This window comes from Hippocampus bargibanti, linkage group LG07 (genome assembly GCF_051943395.1).
Source record: "Hippocampus bargibanti isolate YZ-2025 linkage group LG07, ASM5194339v1, whole genome shotgun sequence".
In the NCBI taxonomy this organism is placed as follows: domain Eukaryota; kingdom Metazoa; phylum Chordata; class Actinopteri; order Syngnathiformes; family Syngnathidae; genus Hippocampus; species Hippocampus bargibanti.
In genome coordinates this window covers 22,855,200-22,882,699 of record NC_142740.1, presented here as the reverse complement: position 1 = coordinate 22,882,699, position 27,500 = coordinate 22,855,200, and the positions used below count along the sequence as shown (strand labels likewise).

At 40.9% G+C, this 27,500-nt stretch overlaps 2 protein-coding genes across 2 annotated transcripts in view; one reads left to right on the top strand and one right to left on the bottom strand.

Moving 5' to 3' along the window:
* Positions 1-8,701, top strand: part of LOC148895833 (adhesion G protein-coupled receptor D2) — a 100,062-nt gene extending 91,361 nt beyond the window's left edge. Inside the window, exon 24 of the mRNA XM_089000243.1 lies at positions 7,179-8,701. Coding sequence (XP_088856369.1) covers positions 7,179-7,259 — 81 coding nt within the window. The 3' untranslated portion in view covers positions 7,260-8,701. The remainder of the gene's footprint in view (positions 1-7,178) is intronic.
* The window catches only part of nr5a2 (nuclear receptor subfamily 5, group A, member 2), a 57,260-nt gene that overhangs the window by 6,693 nt on the left and 23,067 nt on the right, over positions 1-27,500 (bottom strand). Inside the window, exons 5-6 of the mRNA XM_089000250.1 lie at positions 19,158-19,277; positions 17,420-17,567 (exon numbers count right to left, since the gene is read on the bottom strand). Of these exons, the coding sequence (XP_088856376.1) occupies positions 17,420-17,567; positions 19,158-19,277 (268 nt within the window). The remainder of the gene's footprint in view (positions 1-17,419; positions 17,568-19,157; positions 19,278-27,500) is intronic.

The window sequence follows — 27,500 nt, the reverse complement described above, 5'->3', positions numbered from 1 at the left end:
ACTGAGAGCTCCAACTGTCACCCTCATGACCAATATCTAAATACATATGTATAGTAGGTTGAAGTGTTCATCATCCATCCATTTTCTTATCAGCAAATCCTTCAAAACTACTTGAAAGTCCCTTAACGCCATCTCAGCGGGCAACACCACATTTTTGTGCACAGTCCGACAAATGTACCCACTACTTACTCCAGGTACTACAATACTCCCGGTTACTGACTAAACTCCTGCGGACAACAATTCATTTTGTATCCCGAGCAGTTACATTGCCCACACCAACAGTTATAAAATGCTCCAGGTTTTAAATAACCCTGCAACCAATATAAATGCATTATAGGCCAGACTCCAAAACAAAGATGAACATTTGAAACCCCTCATCATATTATTTTGTGTTCACCCAATGCACCTACGGTGACTTCAGATTTTTTCCATTCCCACTCAAGCACACCGTAAGTGTGTATCTGCAACGGACTGCCACCCACACCAAGGAGTGGTTTGCTTTTAGGAAGGTGTCAGGTGGGCATCGACTAACTCATCATCTCACTCATCGGCCTGAACAGGACTAGTGACGTAGAAAAAACATTAGAAATCAAGTTTTGGTGACACTTGACCCTCCATGAATAAAGACTCTGAAACATAGGGGAAAGACATCAGCGATTGAGAAAGTTGAAGTTTTCCTCTATATTAGAATGGGATCAAGACTAAAATGCAGTTTGTTCGGACATAGCAGGAAACACTTCCCAGACTGACCTTTTGGGCTTTTCAGAGATCATTATTGTGCTGTATGTTGAATGGAGTCAGGTCTACAATGTCTAATTTGGGAAAATAGGCAAATAGCCTCAAATGCCCTTGAAAGCACTGATCAATATTTAATAGGCTGTAAGAACCTGACAAATATCACACTCTGGCTTCTTCTACATTCAAGAAAAAGCCTCATTAGGCTCTGAACACAGGCTATCCTCCAGTTTGATTCTCTTGTTACAGTAACTTACTGTAGCCTCATGCCCTGGAGCTAATATCTGCCCAATGTCCAGGGGCTGACGATTCTCTGTGTGAGCAATAAATAATTACGAACGCAGACACACTTCCTTTCTCTCACACAACACACCATCGGAGGGGACACGCATTTGTCAGCATGTCAGAATCAAATCTGAAGGCTCAATTTGTCTTTTCAGCCATCAAACCTTCCCGTTAAAGCAGTCAAGTGGTGAGATGTCGGGAAGCTTTGAAAGAGAACCGAGTGGAGTCCATTTGGGGATATATTAGAACAAATCTACAGCTTGGTTAACAACATTGCAGTTCTTAGTAAAAGGTAGCGAGCGGTCTGTTCTCTTCTGTCGCACAATAACAGGTTGGTGGGCTCGGCAAGGCAATTGAAAGGGGTCAAGAGATGGAACGGAGGCAAAAGTGCCTGAGGTGTGATAAAATAAACAAGTGAGAAGGCGCTCTGTGCAGGAGGAAGCAAGAGAGAAGCACTTTCCCATTGTCTATGCTAGCTGTAAGGTGCTTGGGATTTCTCCTGAAGTGAATTTACTTCCTGGATTAGATACTTCTGTCTTTCCCTTTCTTCAAGAGACGACCCACCTGAGAGCTTCCAGTCGAAAAAGGATGCATTTCATTATTCAACATTTCATTATTTCAACATTTATTTCATTGTTGACTTTCTGTTGGTTAGAACGTCTGCCTCTCGGTTCCAAGGTTCCGTTTCTACTTTTGGAAAGGAAGTGGAAGTGGAAAAAAACATTTTGAAGTAAAACACGGCATCCATCGGAAAGAGTACTTTCTGTCAAAAAACATCTGGATTGGATTTGGACTCATACACGATTATCAGACAAATCATGACAAAAAATAGATCTGCAGAGTTGCAGCACGACAGAGGAAGCCTCCTATTTAATGGCGACTTCAAAGAAAATATCACATTGTCTCAGCATAATGAAAATCAATTTGCCAGAGGGACACTCACCATCCCGAATCAGCAATGAACCCACTGGCTTTTCAAGGTCCTTCTGATCTTCTTACTTCTCATCTATTTAACCTTCCTGGCATACATACTATTGTGAAAAACATTGTTGATCTAAGATGACCCAAAGGTCCCGATTCTCTGACCGCAATTCCGTCCCAACTGTGCAAAGAACAGTTATGTGCAATGGCTGATAGTTCAGGACTGCCAATGGAGGATAATTAACGCACTTAAGTATGGTCACTCTATACTTCATGATGTATACATTAACAAAAAAGTAATTAAAATGCTGGGAGAAAGAAAAAAAAGTGACTTTCTAAGATAACTGACTGACACCATCAGAATTATTTGCGTAGCTGTGTTTGCATTTTGAAATGATAATCTTTTCACATTATTGGTGAAATGGTTTGTTTGAAAATGATGGTTGTCTTTTTTAACCAAATGTCACTAATAAAACATTAAAAATACTTCTAGTGCAGTGAAATTCTCTTCCCCTCCACCAATATAGTGGAAAGTGATATTGTCGTGCTCTCCCTAACCTTGTTTACATTCAGTGCACTTTTGCGCCCCTTGGCTAATTATACACAGGATTTGTTTAGTAGCTGTGAGAGGGCTCGGTGGGTAGAGGCGTAAGTCAACCTTTCTTGTTTATGATGAAGTGACAGAAAATCATTGGGGGGTCAAGTATCTCACCCACAACCCTCCCAACCCCCCCCCCCCCCAAAAAAAAAAAAAAAAAAAAAAAAAAACTCCTGCAGCAGTCAGTAAGGTGCCTGTTGTGGGAAGCCTCCCCATTAATGGCCTCATTAAAGGCCCGTCTCCCCGTCAATAGACACCTCTTATTCTTTTCCTGACAAATTTAAATTAATAATTCAACACCATGTGCCTGGGGATGTATATTTTCGGCATGAAGGACAGTTAATCCATAGCACCCCACACGTTTCCTCTTGCTCTGTCTTTTTACTCTCTCACTCTCTTGTTTCAACACCACTCCCTCAATACCCATCATTCTCTTTTGATGATGCAAAGTAGTGGGTAGTGCCAACTAAAGAAAATATGACCAAATGTTCCACTGTCTTTTCAACTTATTTGCTCTCTGTGTGATTTTGATCCCCCACGTGACAAGTGGAGTGAACTTGTGAAGTTGTGATTGCAGAACGTTGGGTTTGAATTTAGAGGCATCTGTGGCAGGTGGCACAAAGGCGCTGACAAAAGGATGCATCACAATATCACTTAATCATACCTCAATTTTCTATGGATGCATACATTGTTGTCTCCATATGATTTATCAGGCAGTTGTTTGCAGCTCCTTGTTGCACCACTAAGTTAATTTCTCAAAAAGTCAATAAGAGAGCTGTGATGGATGTATGTGCTTCGGAGTGTGTGCAGACAGTTGAGTCATGTCGCTTTGTTGCTAAAAATATATCTCAGGACAAGAAAAGACCAATAAGGAGCTGTGATGGATTAATGGGGTCAACGGCAAGAGTGCAAGGATGGGAGAACCAGAGCCACTGAGCCAGGGCACCTGTTGCATCATCTGTGCTTTAAAACATTTAATCACTGTATCTGGTTACATACAAACCCTCACACACACAAACCACAGCATGCATTCACAAAACCTTAAAACCCTGCAGTTCTCTGCCTGCTCAGAGGTATCTTGTAACCACATTGTCCAAAGAAGTAATACACACACATATGCGTGCAAACACGCGCACACACACTCACACACACACACACACACACACACACACACACACACACACACACACACACACACACACACACACACACACACACACGCACACACACACACACACACACACACACACACACACACACACACACACACACACACACACACACACACACACACACACACACACACACACACACACACACACACACACAGACAGACAGACAGACAGACAGACACACACAAACCACAAACGCACACAAGGGAGCATTGGTGCTGACCACTAATTTACCATCACAGTAGTGGCTTACGATGCTGGCTAGACTGTGACACTACCACACAGCTCCATTTATGATTTGGGGTCAGTAGGTGAATGCACAAGTTTATACAACCCAACATAAAAAAGACCAACATGTGCACTCCATTTGCAGTAGAATAAATGTATTTAATCTATATTTAATTTTGACGTTATGATTTTACATGTATGTGGAATAACTTAAGAAACAACTTTTAAAATAATGTGGTTGACCACTAAGTTCATTAAACATGTGACAAGGTCACTGTGGCGTGTGTCGACTTCGAACTACAATGCTCACTGATCTATACAAATAGGTATGCCCTATCTGTAAAGGCTTTCTGGTTCTGATTCTGTCGTCTTAATCCCAAAAGGATAAAGCCATATCATTTGAGGTTGTCCTTTAAAATTCACAATTGCATGTCATTATTTTTACCTATACCTTCATCCTGTAAACTTCATTATAATGATATATTTTACCCACAAAATAGTGAGAAGGTCTTCATTACATAAAAACTGTGGGAAGCTAATTCCCACGGCTGCCTTACTTTTGAAAGGGAAACGGAATTGGTAAACATTCATACTGACAACAACATTTTGGCAGATTTCGAGGCTAAGATCGAAAGGTGATCGGAAAGAGGTGTGACACATTTTTAACTGGAGAAAGCACTTTCTATTAGCAGACTGAACAAGTACAGTTAGTTACATATATCAAATATGTTTTTTATACTTGTATATATTTTTATACTTTGCCCTATGTACAGTTCTAATTATGAAATTCGTTGTGCAGTTGTACATTTCAGTCGTCTGACATTTTTTTTTTGTACATGCAATAATTGTTTTATCTTTCTGTGCCCCGCCCCATGCATTTCTATTTTGCTGTTGTAGATGATACACTTCCCCATTGTGGGACTATTAAAGGCTTTCTGGTTCTGATTCTGAATGTTGTCAGAGATGATGTCGGAACGCTCCAGTTGTTTATTTCATGCCTAATAAATATTTTTTTATTCATACTGTAAACACATATAATTGCTTGTAATTGCTGTAACATGCTCATATGTAACTCATGTTAATGTTTTTACCTCTGGAAATGTTCATACTGTATTCTCCATCGTAGTTGGCAAACTGTTTTATTGGAAATGATGACAACAAACTACCGCGCTAATGTACAGATTTGCTATGTCCCCCCAGGTATGTGATTATGAGGTTCGACTGTACTATGTCATAACTAAGGTTCAACTTTTAATGCGCGAGGGGCAGCTTTTGTATGGCCTTTTGATGGTACATAATAGACTGTGCAGAACAAGTTGACCAGGAAATGGAATGCAGACAGCACCGTTTCTTTGCTCCACATACAAACATAAACACACATACACACACACGCACACGCACACGCACACGCACACACGCACACACACACACACACACACACACACACACACACACACACACACACACACACACACACACACACACACACACACACACACACACACACACACACACACACACACACACACACACACACACACACACACAGCATCAATTGTTAAACATCGTTCTGAATGCTCTTGAAGTGTGAAACACATTATTACTTCTTTGAAAGAATAAATTGCCCATGACCAACTAAAGAGTAACACGACTGATTGATAATAAGCTAAACCTGTCATAAAGGCATTGTGTTATGGAGTGTCTTTTCTAAGGAAATAACTGCAGCAACACAAATTCCTGTTGAGTCTACGCACGCAAGAAAGGCTGATGAGATACTATTCCCATTTACACCTCAAGAAATGATTGACACGCTGTACGTGTAAAACCTGGGGGTACATCTGATTGCCTTTTTAGTCTTGAATGTTGAACCCGTAGCACACTTAAACATAGGGCCCCAAGACTACCCTTTGGTGTACATCCTGTTCCAGATTGTGTTTACACAAGGAAGACATTTGTCAATGATTTCATCTTATATGATTTTCCTGTAATCGTGTCCTTGTGAACCAAGATTTTATTTGTTAAAAAAGGCAATGTGTTTTATTTGGGAACAGAGTGACATATTTTTCACAAGTTGGAGTCTATAGACTAAGTTAGACATTGGACTGGAGAACAGTCAGTCACAGGACACAGATACTACACGAACAATTATTCACATTCACTTTCACACCTATGGGCAAAAATTGGGCCATCCGACGTAATTTTGGAATGTAGGAGAAGATCGGAGTACCCGATACAAATACATGTGAAATTGACACAGGAAAGTGCAAGTTGGGGCTCAATTTCTTAACCAAGGACCCTAAACATGGTAATAGGGCAGCGATGTCCATACTACAGCTCAGGGGCCATTTGAAACCCTTTCACTGTTGTTGAGCGGCCCAGGACATCTACTGAATGGTGACCTCCACTTTCCTACAAATACATTTACCTCCAGCCAAAATAGGAAGATAAAATCTGTGGAGTGGAAACAATAATGGTCTTCCTTCTTTTGCTTTGTATAAATGTTTGATTTATGAGTTTGATAGAGAGCCTTGACATAGAAGTTTTCCAAAGCAACATTATGTAAACAATGATTAATTGCTTGATTGCTTTATTTTTTATTATGTGTGTCATCAGCTAAATTGTATTGTCCTGCTTATGTCTCTTGTTTGGACACCTGAGGCTTTAGGATTTGAGCCTTGTTGATCAAAAATCAAGCAAATGTGGAAATAAGCTGTTTTGCTTAAACAAAACAACAAAAGGGGAACAAAAGCACAAGTACTGGGAAGGGTACAGTGGCATTGTGATGGCTGTACCAGTGAACATCGTGCAACAAGATGTTCACTTCATATTGAAAGCTGATCGATTCAATGTTCTTGATGTCATACCTGCACATATGACACAAACCTATGGTCAATCGAGAGACAGTTATGTATTTTGGATTGGGGAGAATACGATTATATTTGTTATCAGATGACATACAGTTAACAAGTCTGTGATCATGGCCCTGTCTGCCTTTGTTTTTGACAATGAGTCCAGGAAACTGGAGGCTACTATGTCGTGAGTGCTTTCATGAAACCATTAAAATTGCGGTGAAGCATTTGGATCATTATGGTTCTTTAATGAATGATGGTTTATTTTACAGAAAAAAAGACAGATAGATATCACTTGCACAAATTACTGTGTGGTGATATGGTACTCTGCAACACTCATGTTTGCACAATGTGTGCTTTCCCTCAATAATATGAGCCTGTTCACCGCAGGGTCCTCGGTATCCCGGGTCTGTCCTCCCTGGCTCCAGCATGCATCCCTTGGTCGTTAATTGGAGTGGAGGGCTTTCCTAGCCAGCAGAGCGGTGGGACCCAAGACATGGCCACTGAGAATGTATGAGTATTAGCATTGCAGCAGACATGATAACCCGAAGCTTTGGCAATTGGGAAACACACATTCACACATGTACAGTCACGAAAAAAAGTATAGTGTAAGTGTGATGCAGCCCCACTAGTGGGCCAATGCGTGACTGGAGAAGGAGGGGGTGGAGGGATGAAATGAACTTGACTTCCATTGATCGGGACTGTGAGCACAGAACCGGGGGCTGTTTGTCCCAGAAGAACTCATGTACTACTGCTCCTCATAAATGTTTGAAAAGCCTCTGCCTCTTTACATTCACACCAGTTGAGTGCAGACACACACACACGCATACACACGCACACACTTGTGCGCATGGGTTGCAGGTGAATGGTCAGTCAAGATGGTTGATCAATCGGCGTCTATTGCAGATTGAGGTGTGTTTGATGTTCAAAATGGTTCAATATAAGTACATATTAATATACAGGATTTAAAAATAAACAACTTTGATTACTTACAGTCTGCTGCACACTTAAGGCCCCTATTGACCTGTGATGGCCCCTGTAGTGCGTCAACAATTGATTGATATTGCCCATACCACTTAGAACACACCTGACGTGCTGTACGGAGTATCCGTAGCTCCTAAATATGGGCTGGCAGAAGGGCCCTCAGCGTTATCCAGCCCGTAATAAAAGTTGAGAATTGATTTTCTGTTGCAGCTTGTAATTGTTAATGTTGAAACATCAATAGCCAAAGCAAATGGGAGACCGAGAACATGGAGGGCATGAGCCGAGGCGAACTCTAAATCACAGAATCCATCTGTGCCGATCGATAGGACAGTAACGGCAAGTGTCCCTCTGCTTTCCTAATGTTTTATAATAAACTGACAGCCAGTAATAAGGCAGAGGTAGAATGGAAGGTAGAGATGGTGGGCAACAATTTTGCTGGGCTACCTTCAATCACCCCACACGAGAGAGCAGGACATCAGCAGAGGAATAGGAGGGAGAGAAGGAGGAGGACGAGGAGGAGCAAAGTGTTCATTTCTTTTCAAAAACTTTTATAAACCCACGTCTAGCTGTGGAGCGATTGTGTACCTTGGAGGTTAGTCCTGTTTGGTTGTAGAGGATCAAATGTGGTCTACATCCAAGTGCCACAACATTGCTTTCACAATGTTGAGATATGACGAGGAAGGTGGTGCTGCACGTGTAATGGTTGCGACAGAGTAGTGGCAAAGTGATTATGACTGTTGCGAAATGAGCTTAACAACTGCTGCAACACTTCACATTATATATACACACATAGCAATATCATTCTGGTCAATAAGTAACACTGCTGGTACTTACGGAAGTTATTAGAATCAACATAATTTGAGACAGTTGGACTATTCGGAAGATGAAAATAGACTTTGTAGTCGTGCCTTGGTATGAGGTTGGCAATATATTTGAATCCTCAGATTTTTTTGGGGGGGCAATTTAGATATACAGAATGTTTTTTCCCCACATGCAATATCTATGTCTGAAATCCCATGTAAGAATAGAAATATACACTTTCTTCATGGGTATTTTTCTCATGTCTCATTTTAAAGGTTAAATAAGAATGTTACAGTAAAATATGAGGTCTTGGATTGGATTGGCCTTTATTAGTGTCGCAGTGGAGAAATTTACATTTCACAGCAGCAAAGTTATGAAAGGAATGAAAGTACAAAAACAAAATACAGGAGCTGCTGGAAAGGCAGCCACTCTCGCGGCGCCATCTTGAAGTCAAAAGAACAAAAAACTATATAACAAATAATATGACAACACAAAGACACAGAGAGTCAGCACTTTCTGTACCCTCTTTGTTACACGAAACAGTTCTCGATGAAAGAGGAGAGGATCAAAGCGTCTTTTCACCAGTGGATCAGATCATCATGGTGGAATGTGCACGTCGACTACAAGCTAAATGTGGAAAGCAAAAACGCAGCTGTAGCATCTATTGACGAAAAGACATTGTCTCACATCTCCTGTCCCACATAAACAGACAGTTCCACATATGCATCAGCACTCTGCGCTGATGCTCCTTTCTTCTCATCGCGGGCTCGCGGGCTTCTCAAGCCATGCATCCGTCCAGCCGCAGACTGTCCAACAGCACTGACCTTTCCACTGAACAAAGCGGGCTGTGAAGATGCTTCCCATTACAGCCACAAAGAAGCACAATGGCCCCAGAGCTGTCCACCGATGACAGTCAAATGGCAGCGACATTCCTCCCATTCAAAAACAGTACCGGCATATTCATGCAGCCGCTAAGGCGCAACCGCTCACCACAGTCTCCTCCTTGATGAATGTCGTGGCCAATAATGCTGAAAAACAATCTGCATCCGTTCCACACAACGCACAACAACACAAAGTGGCAAAAGAAAACACAAAAACAAGATAAAAACAACAAAAAAAGTGATGCTCATGAGAGCACTTGCTGACGGCTGCGGGCGCCATCTTGGACTCCTGCAGAGATGGTATTTTTTTCTGTTATCAACAAATATGTTATAGAAGAGAATGCATTTTGATTTGTCCGACATCTTGTTGATTATGTTTATGTTTATTTTCTCTGTGCATTTTAAGTGCCCATATTACCATGGACAAAACATTTAAACGGTCCACATTTGATTAATGTTGAGACGAAATACAGTGAAAGTCTTAGCTTCAGATTGGAAATTCAACATGTGAATGGAGAAACATGATTTTCCAAGGTGATGCATTGGACAGAAGAAAACGAAGATGAAATGCGGCTGTCTCCTCAGAACTACACACAAGTCAGTGCATGGCCCTAATGACAACAGCCTGCAATCGGGAATGATTGCAAAGCATAGCTTTTATTGCTTCATAAATTCTGAAAGCCTTTTTTGCAGCCTGATTACACTGAATTCTCTCCAAAGTGGAAGGTGCGTTTTGTTTTAGTTTAGTAGAGTGGCGAATGACTTTTTTATTTGTTGGTTTGCAGCCTCAGAACGAAGACTGGAGGATGGTGATGGCTGGTAAAGAGATTTGTTTGAAAAGTAGATGACAGTCCAATAGTTTTTAATCAACATATGTTTGACCAGCAGAAGGCAATGGATTGTGCATGGATTGCTCTTTATTGGCCGTATACATAATACATAAATCTATAGTGTGCCCAACTGCAAACACCACCACTATATTTTTCAATTGTGTTATTATTACACCAATGCACAAACTGACTCTTAAAACTGTGGGAGCTTGGACTCACATGGCACCCATGTAGTATCTACCAAACAAATAAGAATTTATACCATCTTTCAGGCATAATTAATCAAAGTGTATTCTGCATGGGTGACTGATCCAGAAGTTAAGTATTTTTGTCTGACTGTGTTTTCCGGTGTATAAGGCGCACCCAAAAGCCTTCATTTTCTTCAAAAGTTGACCCTGCACCTTATACGCCGGTGCGCCTTATATGTGAAGTAATATTGAGCTACAACAAGTCTTGCAACTACTGTCATAAGCCACCAAATCAATTTCGCCTTGTAAAATAAGTAGTACGCCATGCTGGGATATATAAAATGTTACCACAGCCTCTACTGTATTGCCTTATATTGCAATGTGCCATCTATATGGAATTTAAAAAAATGTAATTTATTGAAGGTGCACTGCACTACAAGGCCTTGTAGTGCAGTGCACCTTTTCATATGGGAAAAATTAAAAATGCACCATTCATTGGGGGTGCGCCTTATAGTCCGGTGCGCTTATACACCGGAAAATACGGTATATGTTTTATACCAATTAAAGAGTGAAATTAACATACCATATATTGTTGAATGTTACAGTTAAATTGCTGAATTCCTTTGTTTTATTTATTTTTTTAGTTTTTGTATTGGACAGTGGATGGTCATGATTGTACCCAATGAACCATTGTTTTTCAGTATTTAAACATGAACTTGATAGATACCTATTTGGTAAATCAAAACAATACAGCGAGAGAGAGAGAGAGAGAGAGAGAGAGAGAGAGAGAGAGAGAGAGAGAGAGAGAGAGAGAGAGAGAGAGAGAGAGAGAGAGAGAGAGAGAGAGAGAGAGAGAGAGAGATTAGGTCACGAATAGCTCGTTAAATATTAGCACCATGACAGATATTAATTTAGTTTGAGAGGACAATGAAGTGAAAATATTTCATGAAAGAAACATCACAATTTAAGCATTGACTTGTAGGCCAACACAAAGACTCACTTTAAGTTGTTTGTCTGGTTGGAAGTGTTCCCATCATATTTGATGTGTCCTAAATCAATTTAATACACGTTCTTTTTTTTTCAGAGATGTGAATGTACTTTATTTTCATAATTATAATTCTATATGTCTGTGATATGGCAAGAGAAAAGTTTGTTTAAATAAAAGTATTATCACGTCAATATTTTTTACGATGGAGCAAGATTGTATGTTGCCTGAAATTTGAAGTTTATGGCTTGATGCTTGCTTGTGACTGGCATATGTGTGATTTCTTCCCATTTCTTGCAAAAACCCAAATTAATGCTCAGCATTTGGTCCAAATTGTTCTGGAGTGGTCGCTCATCTAATTTGGGATTTTTAAGGTTTTGCAGTGATCTGTCAAAAAGGACATGAAGGTAGCTGGTGTGAGGGAAGAGGATGCACAAAACCGGGATAGATGGAGGACATTGATTCGCTGTGGCGACCCCTGAGGGGAAAAGCCGAAAGGAAAAGAAGAAGAAGGTTTTGCAGTGATCTGCATTTTACAGAGTGCTATTATTGTAAGCAGCATATATTGATTAGGTCAAAAGAAAATTCCATATCGCTGAGTACATGACAGAAAAAAAACAAACAAACAAGCCCCACCCACTCCAATAAAATAATAAATAAATGTTTACTGCTTTTAATGAAGTTGTATCGTGGTCCGCCTTTTACAGGCTCCATATTGCATTGGTCCCAATGGGGGCAAATATTGAACCATTGCCGTCTTCTTATGGTAATCAAAGTCCTGACAAATTCAAATGATTCGGTTCATTTCAGGAAATTGATATTTCCCGGGCACATGGGGGACAGAAGCTAGGACGTGGTTTATGAACAACCTGGTCAGGGATCGGCAGATTGATTCAGAGCAGCTAGGATGTTGTTTAATTGGGATTCAGTTTGACTGTTTTGCTTCTGGCACACTATTTCGACAGACAAGACGGGAAAAGGTGAGGAGAGTACACTGTTTTATCAAGGTCAGTCACTTTAACCATGTTTGTCTTCTCGTCTGCAGTGCTTTATTGAGTGCTAAAGTCAAGATGTCCCTGTTAATAAAATATGGAAGCCGTGACTGAAGTTGGAATAAGAAAGTATTAATTTTATCTTCCATTAAATTGGAAGATAAGTAAGTAAGTAATAACTGGATCAATAACCATTTAAATTGTTAAACATGGAGTATATTTATGTAATACTTTGTTTTGTACATTGTGCAGCTACTGTCTTGAACAATATAACTTACCTCGGATTAAGCTTAAGCATTTGCATCATTACAGTCAATAAGAACAATTGGAGGTGTCATATATGTTTTTTTATTTAGTTTTCGCTAACAATGTCAGAGATGTTTAAATACACAATGCTGTTTACTATCATATTGTTGAGCTCTCAAAATTATACAGTAGTTCTATGTCAATGCAAATTAGAATCATAATAATATACATATTGGAAATTGGACAGTTCATGGTGATTTTTGTTGAGGCAGGTGTAGCTTAATTCAACTTCCAAAAGGGCGACACTTGGTACTCAGGGCTGAGTATGAAATGCAAAATAGTGACTTTGGAGTCTAAGGGTGCAGCGTTATTAAGAGACTTTCAAATCATTTACCTTTCTGTCAACATTGGGGGAAGGCGATGTTGCACCTAAACACTACAATTTGGGAGCATTATTCTAAGTTGTGTCCACAAATCTCACATCTCTGCTGGGAGCTTTTAGCACTCAGCACAGCACTGACAGCTCATCTGGTTCTCCTCCCAGCTGACGAGGACTGGCAGTACACGTCTCACCCAATTAGAGCTGACGCGGTCCGACCCGCGGAGCCCAGTCGTTTGCTGGCAGAGCAGACTCTGACCTCTGAGCCTGCAAGTGCTTTGCCAATATGAGGGCTGTCTGTCTCTGGCGGAGGGAATTTACATCAAACACCACACTTGTGAAAATTCATAAGTGGTGTGTGTTTTTTTCCCTCAGTCCTCACTCCCCACTCATGATAATGAAAGCAATAAACAGGAGAGTACTGCAGAAAAACAAACCAATCAGCATGCTATATAGTTTGAATTGTAAATTATTGAAACCGAATGAAAACAACCTTTTTTTTTATTTAAAGACCACATGTCACTTCTGTGCTTACCTGTCACTTGATGATCATGTAATGCTTGACAGTATGTCCATTAAGTACTTAAAACCTTTTAAAAAGAAATCAAAGACCCATTAAGAGTATTCTATCACCAGACTACTAGTAGTAATTCTTAACTGAACCCTGACCCAGGCTGTACTATGTCTCTCTAGACCTTTAATGGTCATGACTTTACTGCAGCACACACACGGCCATGGCTCACAGCTTCATACATCAAGATCAATGCTAGTAGAGTGATCACATCCCTCTTGATAGAAGGCCAAAGCCTTCACTTGACACGAGGAAAGAATGACAGCAGATAGAGAGAATGCCGCAGAAGGAGAATGATAAAGTGAAACGGTGAGAAAATAACACCAACACTGAGGGAAAAAAGGTCAGGTCAGGACGGGGATTTGCTCAGCTGGAGTGACATCTATATCTTTCTGTCTTTATCGACAATTGACTTCAGTCAGTGTTCTCTTATCAGGGCTGTGACTGTCTGACTACCCAACCAATATGAAAAATAATAAGTTGTAGTAGTAGTAATAAGTCAAGTTGGATTGGATTTGCCTTTATTAGTCTCGCAGTGGAGAAATTTACATTTGACAGCAGCAAAGTGATGAAAGGAATGAAAATAGAAAAACAAAACACATGAGCTGCTGTAAAGACAGCTACTCTCGCGGCGCCGTCTTGATGTGGCAGGCAATTGTAAAGCTGTTTTTATTATTCTATCCAAAATGGGTAAGGTTTGTTACATATAATCATCTGTGGGTCCAAATGCACAGCTAAACGCAACACAGAAAACTACAACTAGACAAAACTTACAAAATTGGGGTTATCGGGCAGAGCTCAATAGTCCATATTTCATCAGCACCAAATTTTACAGGTTCATCGGCACCCACATATAACAGTGTCTCTGGTGTGCTTGCCTCCAACAAGTGTGACAGTAAACAACCAATTAAATCTTAAGTTATCTGCCTTTTTCAGAAACTGTGTCTGTGAGCAAGTTGCAGACCTTGAGGGGTTAATCAACTGAACAACTACCCTAACACCGCCACAGAGGTCGTGATTTGGTGGGCTGGTCATTCAAGAGCGAGCGACTGGCCCCTGTGAAACCTGCGTGTTCCATCGTATCGATTGCTATTCTAATGAAAGGGCACGAGGAGGGCAAAGTACATTTTGCAAAGTGGTGATGGCAGAAGTGGATCCTAAAAAGCAAGCAGGAGGGAGCAGCAGGTTGTGTTTGAGAAATTGTATTAAAAAAAAGTAAACAGGAACAAAATCTAAAACATAAAAGTTATTCAAACGGAAAACATACAAAGTATCAAATAAAGACCAAGAATAAAAGTCTAAGTCTGCCAAGATAAAACAAACACATGCACAGCATACAATGCATACACAATGCACAATGCACACAATTGCATACAAAGCATACAACAAACCATGACCCGACCACGAATGGTTGTGCCGGGTGTCCTTTTGAGTGTCATTGATTGGGAATGACCAGCACCTACAAGGCAGCAGGCAGGGCTGAGAGCGCTACCCGTGGGTCGCCAATCCGAACGTGGCAGTCCGCCACTGATCTGGACGATCAGCACCTGTGCAGGTCGCCGACCAGATCATGACAGAAACCAATTTACCAGTAAAACTGATTTCACCAATGTAAGATGAACTACATGCTGTAAAAATGTGTCTGAAATCCTTGAAATATGAGGTACTTCAGTTGCTGGTGCTTAATTCTCCACAGTAAGAAGACGTCATGCTCCATACGAATGGAAAGCTGCTGAAAAGGTGACACAAAACCTGACTCATGCCACCCAAATAAATAAATAAATAACCCAGCCGTACACAGGGTGGGTGACAACATCCATCCATCCATCCATTTTCCGTACCGCTTATTCCTCATTAGGGGCGCGGGGGGTGCTGGAGCCTATCTCAGCTGTCTTCGGGCACGAGGCGGGGGAAACCCTGACTTGGTTGCCAGCCAATCGCAGGGCACACCAAGACGAACAACAGTCACTCTCACACTCACACCTAGGGACAATTTGGATTTGTCAATCTGCCTGCCATGCATGTTTTTTGGACTGTGGGAGGAAACCAGAGGACCCGGAGAAAACCCACGTGGGTCCGGGGAGAACATGCAAACTCCACACTGGGAGGCCGGACCGGGACTGCACTGTGAAGCCGTTGTGCTAACCACTGAACTACCGGGCCGCCGGGTGACAACATGATGTTACAAAATTTTATCACGGATGTAGTCCACAATTTGGCAAAGTATAATGATTTTATAATATACACATAATGGTCAATGAGTTTAATTCACGCTTAAAAAGGGTGTTGAGTGAAAAAAAACCAGGTTACTGCGTTTGTTTAATTCATATTGATTCTTACTTAATTTGACCAGTTTCTATTAAAGAAATCTCATCCCTCTTTAGAACTCATTTGGACGCTCGGAGGTCAAAGCAAATCGACGTTCGTGCCTCATTTAGTTACATCCGTATTAATCGGTGCTGCTGGCGGTGTGTAAGCCAGTTGTGTGAACATTTCCTTTCTCATTCCCTTCCATATATTCAGATCAGACCATCAATCACACACCTCTGCTCAGCTGTCTGCAGTGTGAATCAATGCTAAATCTCCAGGCTTTGCATTGCTGAGTCCAAGCACCTCCATTTCCAACACAGAGATCTCCAGCAAATGCAACGCCACCGGTGTCGGGATTCTTCTATGGGAGACTCCGGCAATGCTGGAAAACAGGCACTGCCAGGGGCTATACACATCCCTGAGGTCAGTCTTTCATTATGGATGATGTTCCTGCCAAATTATTTAGACCATGAGCCCCAGCAAACCCTATGCCACGTGTAGACACATGTTGAACAAAACTGACTCTCACGCACAAACACACTCACATGCACACACGCTCACACATTTTTGAATGTACCTCTGAATTCTTCGAAGTCTATGTCTCTACATTAATCCAGTGAGATTTCAGATTTCGAAGCAGCCATTCATTAGTACTGCTTCTTTGTTTGTAAGCACTAAAATCAATACATATGATTGGTATTGTGCATACGTGTGCGTGTGTGCATGAATGTGTGTTTGTCTCTGAGCGTGCATCTGCATGTCTGCGCTTGTGTGTTCTTAAAGTGGTTATCCACGGTCCATATAGCTTCCAGACCACAGACTGATCTGTATTTATTGACACACACACACACACACACACACACACACACACACACACACACACACACACGCACGCACGCACGCACGCACACACACACACACACACACACACACACACACACACGCACACACACACACACACACACACACACGCACACACACACACACACACACACACACACACACACACACACACACACACACACACACACACACACACACACACACACACACACACACACACACACACACACACACACAAACACACACACTACGAAGGTGACCCTGAAGTTAATCTATTAAAATTCATCCCTTCACTTCGATATGTCTGATATATTTTCCTTTCCCCATTGCAATAAAGGTTCACCCTTCACTAGCTACCCCTCGGGCATCACTTACTTGACCTCTGATTCCAAAATGTTATCCAGAATATTTTATGGTGAATTCTCAGTCAGGTTTCAGTCACAACCAGGAATTGTTTCCAACAGTGCAAACCCGGAGCAGACAAAGTGTCGCACCAGCGATCTCAGTTGTACAAATACAATTGCAGCAACGAAACAAAGATCAGGTAACCAACCCCCTTCCATATTATTCAATCAGTGTCGTACATCCTCACGTATTCAAATACTCTCCGTTTGGACTCACCAAGACTGAAGAGGACCAAGAATTTCAGGCAGACAAACTCTCGTTGATCCATTTGCAAAGAACGCAATTTAGCCACCAGGTCCTGGGCGTGACTCAAGAGATTATTAAGCGTGGCACCGGCCTGTGATGCGATCACTGCATAGTCCACCTGCAAAAAGAAACACAATGTGATTTGAATTTTGTGGGTTTTCTGCAAGTTAAAAATAAGAAGTGCTGCTGTAGAAGTTCCTCCTGCATTTCTGCCTTTATTCTTTAATGATAGATAGATAGATAGATAGATAGATAGACAGACAGACAGACAGACAGACAGACAGACAGACAGACAGATAGATAGATAGATAGATAGATAGATAGATAGATAGATAGATAGATAGATAGATAGATAGATAGATAGATAGATAGATAGATAGATAGATAGATAGATAGATAGATAGATAGATAGATAGATGTCAACCCTGCTTTAGGAATAATGATGTATAGAAGATTATTGTTAGAGTATATGTGCTCCATTCCCTAATCCACATTTATTCTGCCCCTTTCTTTCCTTAACTGCTTTTGTGCTTTGTTTTCTTCTTCCCCATTCATAAAGGAGAGAGTTATGGCTCAGGTGGGAGGCTGACGCTGGCTCCTCTCCAAAGTGTCAATCAATTTACATAAAATCAACTGTGCATGAAATAACTTCATTGAATGATTGGACTGTTGATGGTGATGCCTTTGGTGATTGCCTCCTGGCCCGAAGTACGAAGACAGGGGAAAACACTATAACGCCACTATAGCAGAGTTAGCACTAACCCAAGTCACCTGCATATCAATCAGACAATCAATCCCATTTTAGTGTTCCTCTTGTCGAGACACAGGATAAATAAAAATAAACAAAGATTTGAATACATCCTGATTGATTTGAAGCATGCTTGTGTGATTAGAGTATTCAAAGCAATTTGATGCAGCTGGTCAAAGAACTTCTTAAAATATTTTTTTCATTTAAATATTTGACACATGAATTTCATGGACACCAGCAGAACTTGAACTGTCCAAATATCCTTTTCATCATGTTACGATGCTATGAGGTTTCGCTTAGGCATTCAACAGAATGACCCATTTGTCATTATATCATTTGATGTTTGAGCCTATGACACGAAAAAGAACGCGCCCCCTTTGAAAAAATAAAAACAGTTGCGCCGTTGGTTCATGACCATGAGAATGACATTACATTCATGTGCACTTTGGTTTGAGTTTTAAGATGAAAGGTTAGTACAACTTGAGATTTGTGCCAGGCATGCTTCGATAAGCATGTTTTGGAATTTGACACACGACCCTGTGCCATACTGCATGTTCCAGTCCACCAAGGGCCTTTTCTTTTAAATGCCGCTTTTAGAGCTGATCAAATAGTGGCTGAAAAAAGACTAGTCTTTGCGCTCACATGATTCATTCATTCATTCATTCATTCATTCATTCATTCATTCATTCATTCATTCATTCATTCGTTTTCATTCATTTTCTTTCATTCATTCATTCATTCATTCATTTATTCACACATTTACTGAACAGATTTATTCTCACAAAGGGGGTGCTGGAGCTTATCTCAGCTGTCTTCGGGCAGTAGGCGGGGCACACCGTGAACTGCTTGCCAGCCACTTGCAGCTGGTTTAAACAATAGTCCTTACACAATCTTACATAGGCAATAGATTCACATTGAAGTTCTTATTTCTATTACAGGATTTGCTTTGCAAAAACTCACCTGCTGGCCAGTGACCAATAAAATTGAGCCTTCCTTGGCGTGCACCACTTGCCTAAAGACATGGTCCAGGATCAGGAGTTCACTCCAACAGTTCTGCAGAAGCTTCATCTGATCATCTACCTGGTAGGGAAAAAAATCACAAAAGCCCATCAGTTTCCGGGAAAAATATTATTGAGTCTTTTGGGAGTGGTCCTATAATTTTAGAAGAACAATAGAGTTTGAGCGTACCGGATACTTGCACACAAGTTGTGCAAATCATCTGATATCACTGTCTTTCATACTTGTATATTGTTTATTTCAATCGTTCCCAAAAGTCAGCTGCATATGCTCCCATGTTCTCATATGAATCCTTCCACATTCTTTTCTGGTGTGTTACTGTGTGCCCCTTTACCAGGTTTTGGTGCAGGTTTCTGTGTTTGCTCATTAGTCAACAGTTTCTGAGTAATTCCACTCGTTCCAATGATTAAAACATTTACGCCTGCTGAATTGCAGGCGCTGGCTCCCATGGACCAGCAAGGTGAGCTTTGGAAGCAGGTCAGGTCAAACAGTGCCCCAAAACAACATCTTCCTTTGTAACAGCCAGCCTCTTCCCATGCCTAGCCATGTTAATCATTATACCACAATTGAGAGACTCAAACAAAAAAAGACTTCATTGTGGGGTAAAAAAGGAATGAGTAAAATGTCTGTCTGTCTTTTTTTTGTATTAACAAACATTTCCAGGTGTTATTTCATTATCAATAATGTGTCCCCCTGGGTAAAGTTATTCTTGTGAATAGTTTGTCGTTGACTTTGAAAACGTGTGAGAACTTGAGCGCCATTAGTATCTACGACAGTTAGAATGGTGAGGAATGTGGATCAATGTTAAAGGCTGGCCAAAGAAGCAGGTGCAAGCGTGGGTACTTTGAAAAGGAATGTGTTCTTCTACCTGTGTAATGAGAAACTTACACAGGGGTCCAATTGTTGAACTGGCTCGTAAGGCAGTAAATATTTTATTGCCTTGGGGGAAAAAAAAAATCACTGTAAGACTGGCAACTCTGAAGTCTAATGTTGATTACCCTAGGTTGACAATTGTTTAGCACTTCCGAATTACAGGACAGAGGTTCAGCTTTCTTGTGTAGAGTTTGCATGTTATCTTTTTGCCTGTGTGCGTTTTCTTTCGGTGCTCCGGTTTCCTCCTACATTACCAAAACATGCTAGGTTTATGCATCCTAAATGTTCCCAAGGTGTGATTGTGAGTCTAAACTCTGGAACTCACTTCCTCCCAACATTCGTAACATCGATTGTCTTTCCATCTTCAAATCCCATCTCAAAACCCACCTATTTAAAATTACATTTTCTGCGTAGCTCTATATCTTGTTTCTATTTGTAATTGTATTTTATTTATTGTATAATATTTATAATTGTATTTCATTTATTATTGTATATTTGCTTGTCTGTGACTGTAAACTTTACAGTCACAAGGACACTTTACAGTGTAAAGTGTCCTTGAGAGCTTTGAAAGGCGCTTGAAATATAATGTATTATTATTATTAAATGGTTCTTCACCGATATGTACTGGCAACCAATTCAGGGTGTTACTGAATTTCTGGATCAGCATTTTTGAATGGATGTGAATGCAAATGTGATTGTGTCAGTCCGATGATTGACAAGTGATCAGTCTGTGCTATATTTGGCCTCTTCTTCTCAATCAGATGGAAAATGATACAGAATATGCGACAAACACATTGAAAATTCACCTTTCTATATACATCTCTTCTGTGGTCCCGTATTGAAAGCATTGCTCGGTGAAAATGAGAGCAAAATATTCAAATGACTTCATTAAAACTACCAGAGAAGATTGGAGGCCTTCAAAGTCAGGGTATCTTTGAGAGTGCCTTGCCATTCAGACTCTCTTTGCCACCCCAAGTCTAAAAACCCTGGAAGCTAGTGTAAGTGTGCGTGCAAGTGCGGGGTTGTGTGTGTATGTGTGTGTGTGTGTGTGTGTGTGTGTGTGTGTGTGTGTGTGTGTGTGTGTGTGTGTGTGTGTGTGTGTGTGTGTGTGTGTGTGTGTGTGTGTGTGTGTCAAAGGACAGTTACATATAACGCCCAATATCTTCAAACGCCACCCCGCTCAACACCAGCTCGACTGCCATTGCATGTCAGTGCTTTTAGCAAGTGTTAGTTCCCATCAAAGGGCTGTCCTGCCTGCTTGCCCGCCTGCCTGGAAGTGTCTCTCTGACAAGAGGCATGGGTCATCAAAGGGAGTGTATGGCAGCGGGTGATAGCAGGGAGACGAGGGGAAGGGGACGCTCGTCTGTACAAGGGAGACTGGTGACAGACAGCCATAAGAGCAGTAAAGGGGTTGTAGTTCATTTGACCTTTTGAGGAGCAACCACACAAACTGTTTCCCTGACAAGCTCTTCCTTTTGCTCTGTTAAATGAGCAACATGACCCCCTATCTTCCAGTTTCTACTCCCTGCTTCCACACATATGAACTCACTGACACTGCATCAAGCACTTTGTTTTGTATTTCAATGCCGACGAGTCACTTACACCGGATCTTTATCTCATGAATGACCGTTTGCCAGTTAGTATTTATAACTCATCTCTGATTTAATCTGAACATAATAACGCAAAGTTCAAATTGCAGTTTGTTAGAGTCCTGTAATAAAGCTTTGAGTACTTATTGAGTTGTTGAAGTCTTATCTTAACATGATGGAAAATTTAGACAAGTGTATCTGACTCGGCGGCCATAAAATGGAATGTTTGCAACCATTGTGTTGCTGAAATGATTATGTTAAATGTATCCTGCTTTCTTGCCGTACCCAAGCATATATTTAACCCTGAATAATACCGAATAATACCACACAAGGACATTGAACTTCAGTGGACACATTCTAAATTGAAGCTCTAGAAAGATAGCTTTAAATTGATCTCAACACCCAAATTGAATGCATTACTTGCTCAGACTTTGTTTATAAAATGCTTTTATCTCGAGTACTTTGTTTGAAAATGCAAGCTCTGACTCCTACATGTATAGACCAGGAAAAAAAAAATCCTCCAAGAAACCAATTTACCACATTGATGATCGTTCAGCTGAGTGGGATCGATACTCCAATCAATTGCTTTGCCCATAAATTTTATTCAAACCACTGGCTAAGATTAATGGGATTTTCAAGATGTGGAAAAACAAAGGGGAGGTAGTGAGACAGAGAATGAAGCTAACTGGGAATGGAAGAGTGGGAAAATAAGTGAACGGAAATGGCACAAAAAAGGACCAAAAAAGTGATTTGGAGCAGACGTTGCTGTGCAGATTAAACAAAATTAAAATTGGCACATTCAAACACCCCTTGATACACGTCATGTTTATTCATAGCCCCCTGCCAAGAGTAGAGCAATTATCATGCGGTGCCAAGTCAAAACAGGCCAGGGTGGTAGAAACTTAGACCCTTTCTTGTGCCCTGGTATTGGTATCGTGCCATGTGAATTGTTACGCGGCGTGCGGCGTGGCCAGTTTTAACGAGTGGACACAGCTGGATGTGATTTTAATAAGTGCTTCCATTTTTCATGTGGACTAATGAAGAGATTAATGGAATCTCCTTCTGTGGATGTTAATAAATCGACCGAATCATGTTTTTTTTTTCACATAAGGAGGGGTAGCATTTGGAGACCAAGAGTTAATCTGCCTGAAATTCGCATGAACAATAAACGGCACTTCTCTCTATCTCTCTTCTGGACAGGAATCAATGCATACTACAGGTGAGGTTTGAAGCTGACTTCAATGCTGCTGTGTGTCGAGCTGCTCATCCTTTGGTGCTGTCGTTTCTTAGCATCTGTTTGCCTTGAGTCAAACAGCCCTTGTATTCACCTGGGAACACGCATTAATTCACCTCGAAACGGCACCCTTTGTTTTCTGAGTGATGCAAACGCTTAATGATGTCGTGCTTGTGCGCTCACTTCCAGTTTGGCCATTTAATTAACACATTCGAGGCACTGGTTCAAACCAAGAAAGATATTACAACACAAGACCCATTTCGTTACAGATTTTAGAAAAAATAATTTGTGACTATCATTCAAATTTATACCGCCATGACCAGGAGTCTCATGGCCATTTGGAATTTCGGAAAATTCTTTAAAGGCCAATCCCTTTCAGGGAAATTTGTTGGTAACCACAAATTATCACTATATTTTTTATTTATTTAGGCATTAGCTAGGTAAGTAAATGCAAGTGGGAAGCCTATTAAAGGGTTCATTTAAAGAACCCACATAAGTAACAAATGCAAGAGTTCTAAATGTCCCTGGGAAGAACAGCAACAGTTGTGATGAAATACACCAAGGATTTCTGCTGAAATGGAGACAAATGATTACTTTCACCCCCTCCTCCTTGTCCCAATTTCCTCAAAGCAAACTCTTGTTGAACAAGGTATGCAGCCCATTTGGTACCCAATCCCACCGCTGTTGGAGTGATAAGAAAGCTGGGAAAATGCCCAGGTGGCACCTGTCAAGCCAGGGGTGAAAGTCAAGGCATTGGTGTTGCTTTGCAGTCGACAAAAATGAAACTATGGATGAAAAAGAGTAATCAAGGAAGAAAAATTATGTTATGAAAACTCTAAAAAATAAAATTTAAAGTATTTTCTAATTGCCTTTTCATTTTTTTGGGGGGTACAGTAAAGCATCATTGTGTTTTCTCATTGTGGGCCAACACTGCAAAGCACATTTGTCTGAACCTGCCACGTTCTTCGTCCAGCAATGTCCGATTGATAAGACTAAGACTCTGAAATTGACCATTTCCCACGGTGGCTGCGCTAATTGACTCTGCAGTGTGACCTTTGATCCTGAGAACGAAGGGGTCTCTGTCGATGATGCACGTTCACTTCACCTCATCTGTCCACACATATCCCTCACTCGTGTGTTTGTGAAAGAATGGACTACCTACGCATGGGCATGTCCCCATCCTACTACTTTTTTCACTCAGTTTGCTATGTGCAGCAGCAAGAAATGTACGTACTTACAGGTAAAATATTCAAGGATAATAACTGTAGTTGCAATTTACGGATTGCAAAAATCCAAACTATGAAGTAGTAGATGCCGACGACCTGTTAAGATGACGTGCAAATATGTTTGTATACAGTTCATTTTGTCTACTTGATGTCTAATTTAAAACAGATTATTTTCTTACAGACAGTGTTTTTTAGGTGTGCAATTACCTGACACGTTTTGGCTTATACTTCCGTCAAAGTGTGACGAAGGTGGAAGTATACGCCGAAACATGTCAAGTAATTGAACACCTAAAAAACACTGTCTGTAAGAAAAGAATCTGTTTTAAATTAGACATGCAAATATGATCGCCCATAAAATAGATTTGTGATGGTGTAAGGATTACACTGACGAGAAAATTAATGTTTCATCAAAACCACTGGTTATGTCAACAGGCAACCAAGAGCACTAAAACTTTCCTATTATTTTTTTACTTAATGGATAACTTCATAAAAGGAAAACCAAGTGTTATATGGCATGACATTTGGATTAAAGCGAACAGATAGGAAGTAGTAGTAAAATTGTTTGTATGAAAATTGTGACTCGCTGTTGTCGTCTGTGAATCTAGGTATAGTGTTTTCAATTGATATAAATGGTCTATGATGACAAGAGACCACGTACGCAACTTCCACAGTAAATCTAAAATGCAATATACTTTATATGTGTCTTCACCCCTGAAAACCAAAACTGATTGACCACTTGAGACTGAAAAGTCAATGCGAAACAAATCTATGTGTAGTCCTCTCATTCCTTCAGAAACTTCATACACAAATTCACAGCTTAAAGAAAGTATCCTCTTTATTCTGTTCACACAATTGTTTTCAGAATAGCTTGAGTCGTGAGCCTACCCCCACCAGAAACAAGCCCACGCACTGGAAAATGTAAAGCTTAGAGCTAAGAGGCAATCAACTAATTATCAAAAACACAGAGAGAACCTAATCAATTATTCACAGGAACATTAGACCACTAATACATGAGCAGCCCAGAGATCTACTTTGACTAAAAGTAACCTCTACACTCAATAGATATATATATATATGCTCACACACACACACACACACACACAATATATATATATATATATATATATATATATATATATATATATATATATATATATATATATACAGTAAAGTCTCGTTATATCGATATCGGTTATATTGATAGTACCGCTTATTACGATACTATTTTCATTTCCTTTGCACATTTCTAGTCTTTTTATGTATAATTAGTACCGTTTAGTACGATACCCGGTGATTACGATAATCCGGTTATTACGGTGCTCCTTTTCATCCCCCACCGGCCATTTTTGTTGTTTATATCGATATATCCGTCGCGCCATTGGTCAACTTGGTCACGTGTCTTGTTACGTGAGCCGCCATCGGTCGCGCCATTGGTCGACTTGGTCACATGAGCCGCCATCGGTCGCGCTATTGGTCGACTTGGCCGTGTGACTTTGTCACGTGACACGCCATCGGTCGCGCCATTTGTCAACTTGGTCACGTGTCTTGGTTACGTGTCACGCCATCAGTCGCGCCATTGGTCGACTTGGTCAGGTGACTTGGTTACGTGCCCAGCACCCGTGTAGCAGAGCCATTTTCATTTTCAGACGCTAGCTCGTGTGTAGCAGACGAGATTGAAGTGTTTGTGTTAAAAGGTAAAAATGGGAAGCAGAAGAAGATTGATGACTTTTTTAAATTGTATACATAATACAGTAAGATGTAAGCGTTGCAGTTTCCCTGTTGTGTTATGTACATGCCCACTGTACTGTATATGAATGCAATCGTTTTTTGCAACAATGTTTCTTGTTTTGTCTGCTGAAGCGCGATGATTTTGAAAATTATTAACATTCCATACTGTGTATTAAAGGACAGCCGATGTCACTTTTTATTCAAATGCAAATAAAAATGACTTCACGCCAAGACATCTTGCATTGCTTGTGAATCCAAACAATGGCTTCAGATTCGGATAATATGCTTTCTTGTTACACATCCAGTTATGAATATGTTTCAAATACACTGTAGTTCTGGAGATTAAAGCATACATGTTTACAATCATTAAAGAAATATATGTGCCATTTTGAGGCAACATTGGGGGAACATCTCTGACCCCAAAAAAAAGGGAGCTAATGGCCAGCTCCGTTTCTTATATGGCGCTTGGCTGCCCTCTTTTGGCGGCTTTTGTTTAATGCCGTTCGGCGCAGGATCGGATATATCGATAGTCCCGGTTATATCGATATTTTTTCGGACTCCCTTGAATATCGATATAACGAGACTTTACTGTATATATATATATATATATATATATATATATATATATATATATATATATATATATATATATATATATATATATATATATATATATATATACATAAAATCCTCGTCTCACCCCCCATGGGTGGTGCCTGGCCCCCATTTTAGCTCCGGTCCTCTACCAGAGACCAGGAAGCTTGAGGGTTCTGCGCAGTATCCGTGCTGTTCCCAGCACCAGCACTGCGCTTTTCTGGACCGAGATAACCGACGTTGTTCCCGGGATCTGTTGCAACCACTCGTCGAGTTTGAGGGTCACTGCTCCGAGTGCTCCCACCACCACAGGCACGACTGTCACCTTTAACTTCCAGGCTCTCTCCAGCTCCTCTCTGAGCCCTTGGTATTTCTCGATTTTCTCATGTTCCTTCTTTCTGATGGTTCCATCACTTGGGACCGCTACATCCACGACAACGGCTTTCCTTTTCCCTTTATCTATGACCACGATATCTGGTTGGTTGGCCATTACCATCTTGTCAGTCTGTATCTGGAAGTCCCACATGATCTTTGCTCGGTCATTCTCTACTATCTTGGGAGGTGTTTCCCATTTTGACCTTGGGGTTTCCAGTCCATACTCCGCACAGATGTTTCGGTAGACTACACCTGGTTATGGCGCTCCATGTAGGCTTTCCCTGCCAGCATCTTACACCCTGCAGTTATGTGTGGGATTGTCGCAGATGCCTCTTTGCACAACCTACACCTTGGGTCTTGCCTGGTGTGGCATATCCCTGCCTCTATGGCTCTGGTGTTCAGGGCCTGCTCTTGAGCAGCCAGGATGAGTGCCTCTGTGCTGTCCTTTAGGCCAGCCCACGCTAGCCACTGATAGGACTTCTTGAGATCAGCCACTTCAGTTATGGTTCGGTGGTACATCCAGTGTAGGGGCTTTTCCTCCCATGATTGTCCCTCTTCCAGCACCCCATCCTCTGCTCCCCATTGTCTGAGACATTCTTTGAGTACATCATCCGTTGGAGCCTTCTCTTTGATGTATTCATTGAGCTTGGATGTTTTTATCCTGGAC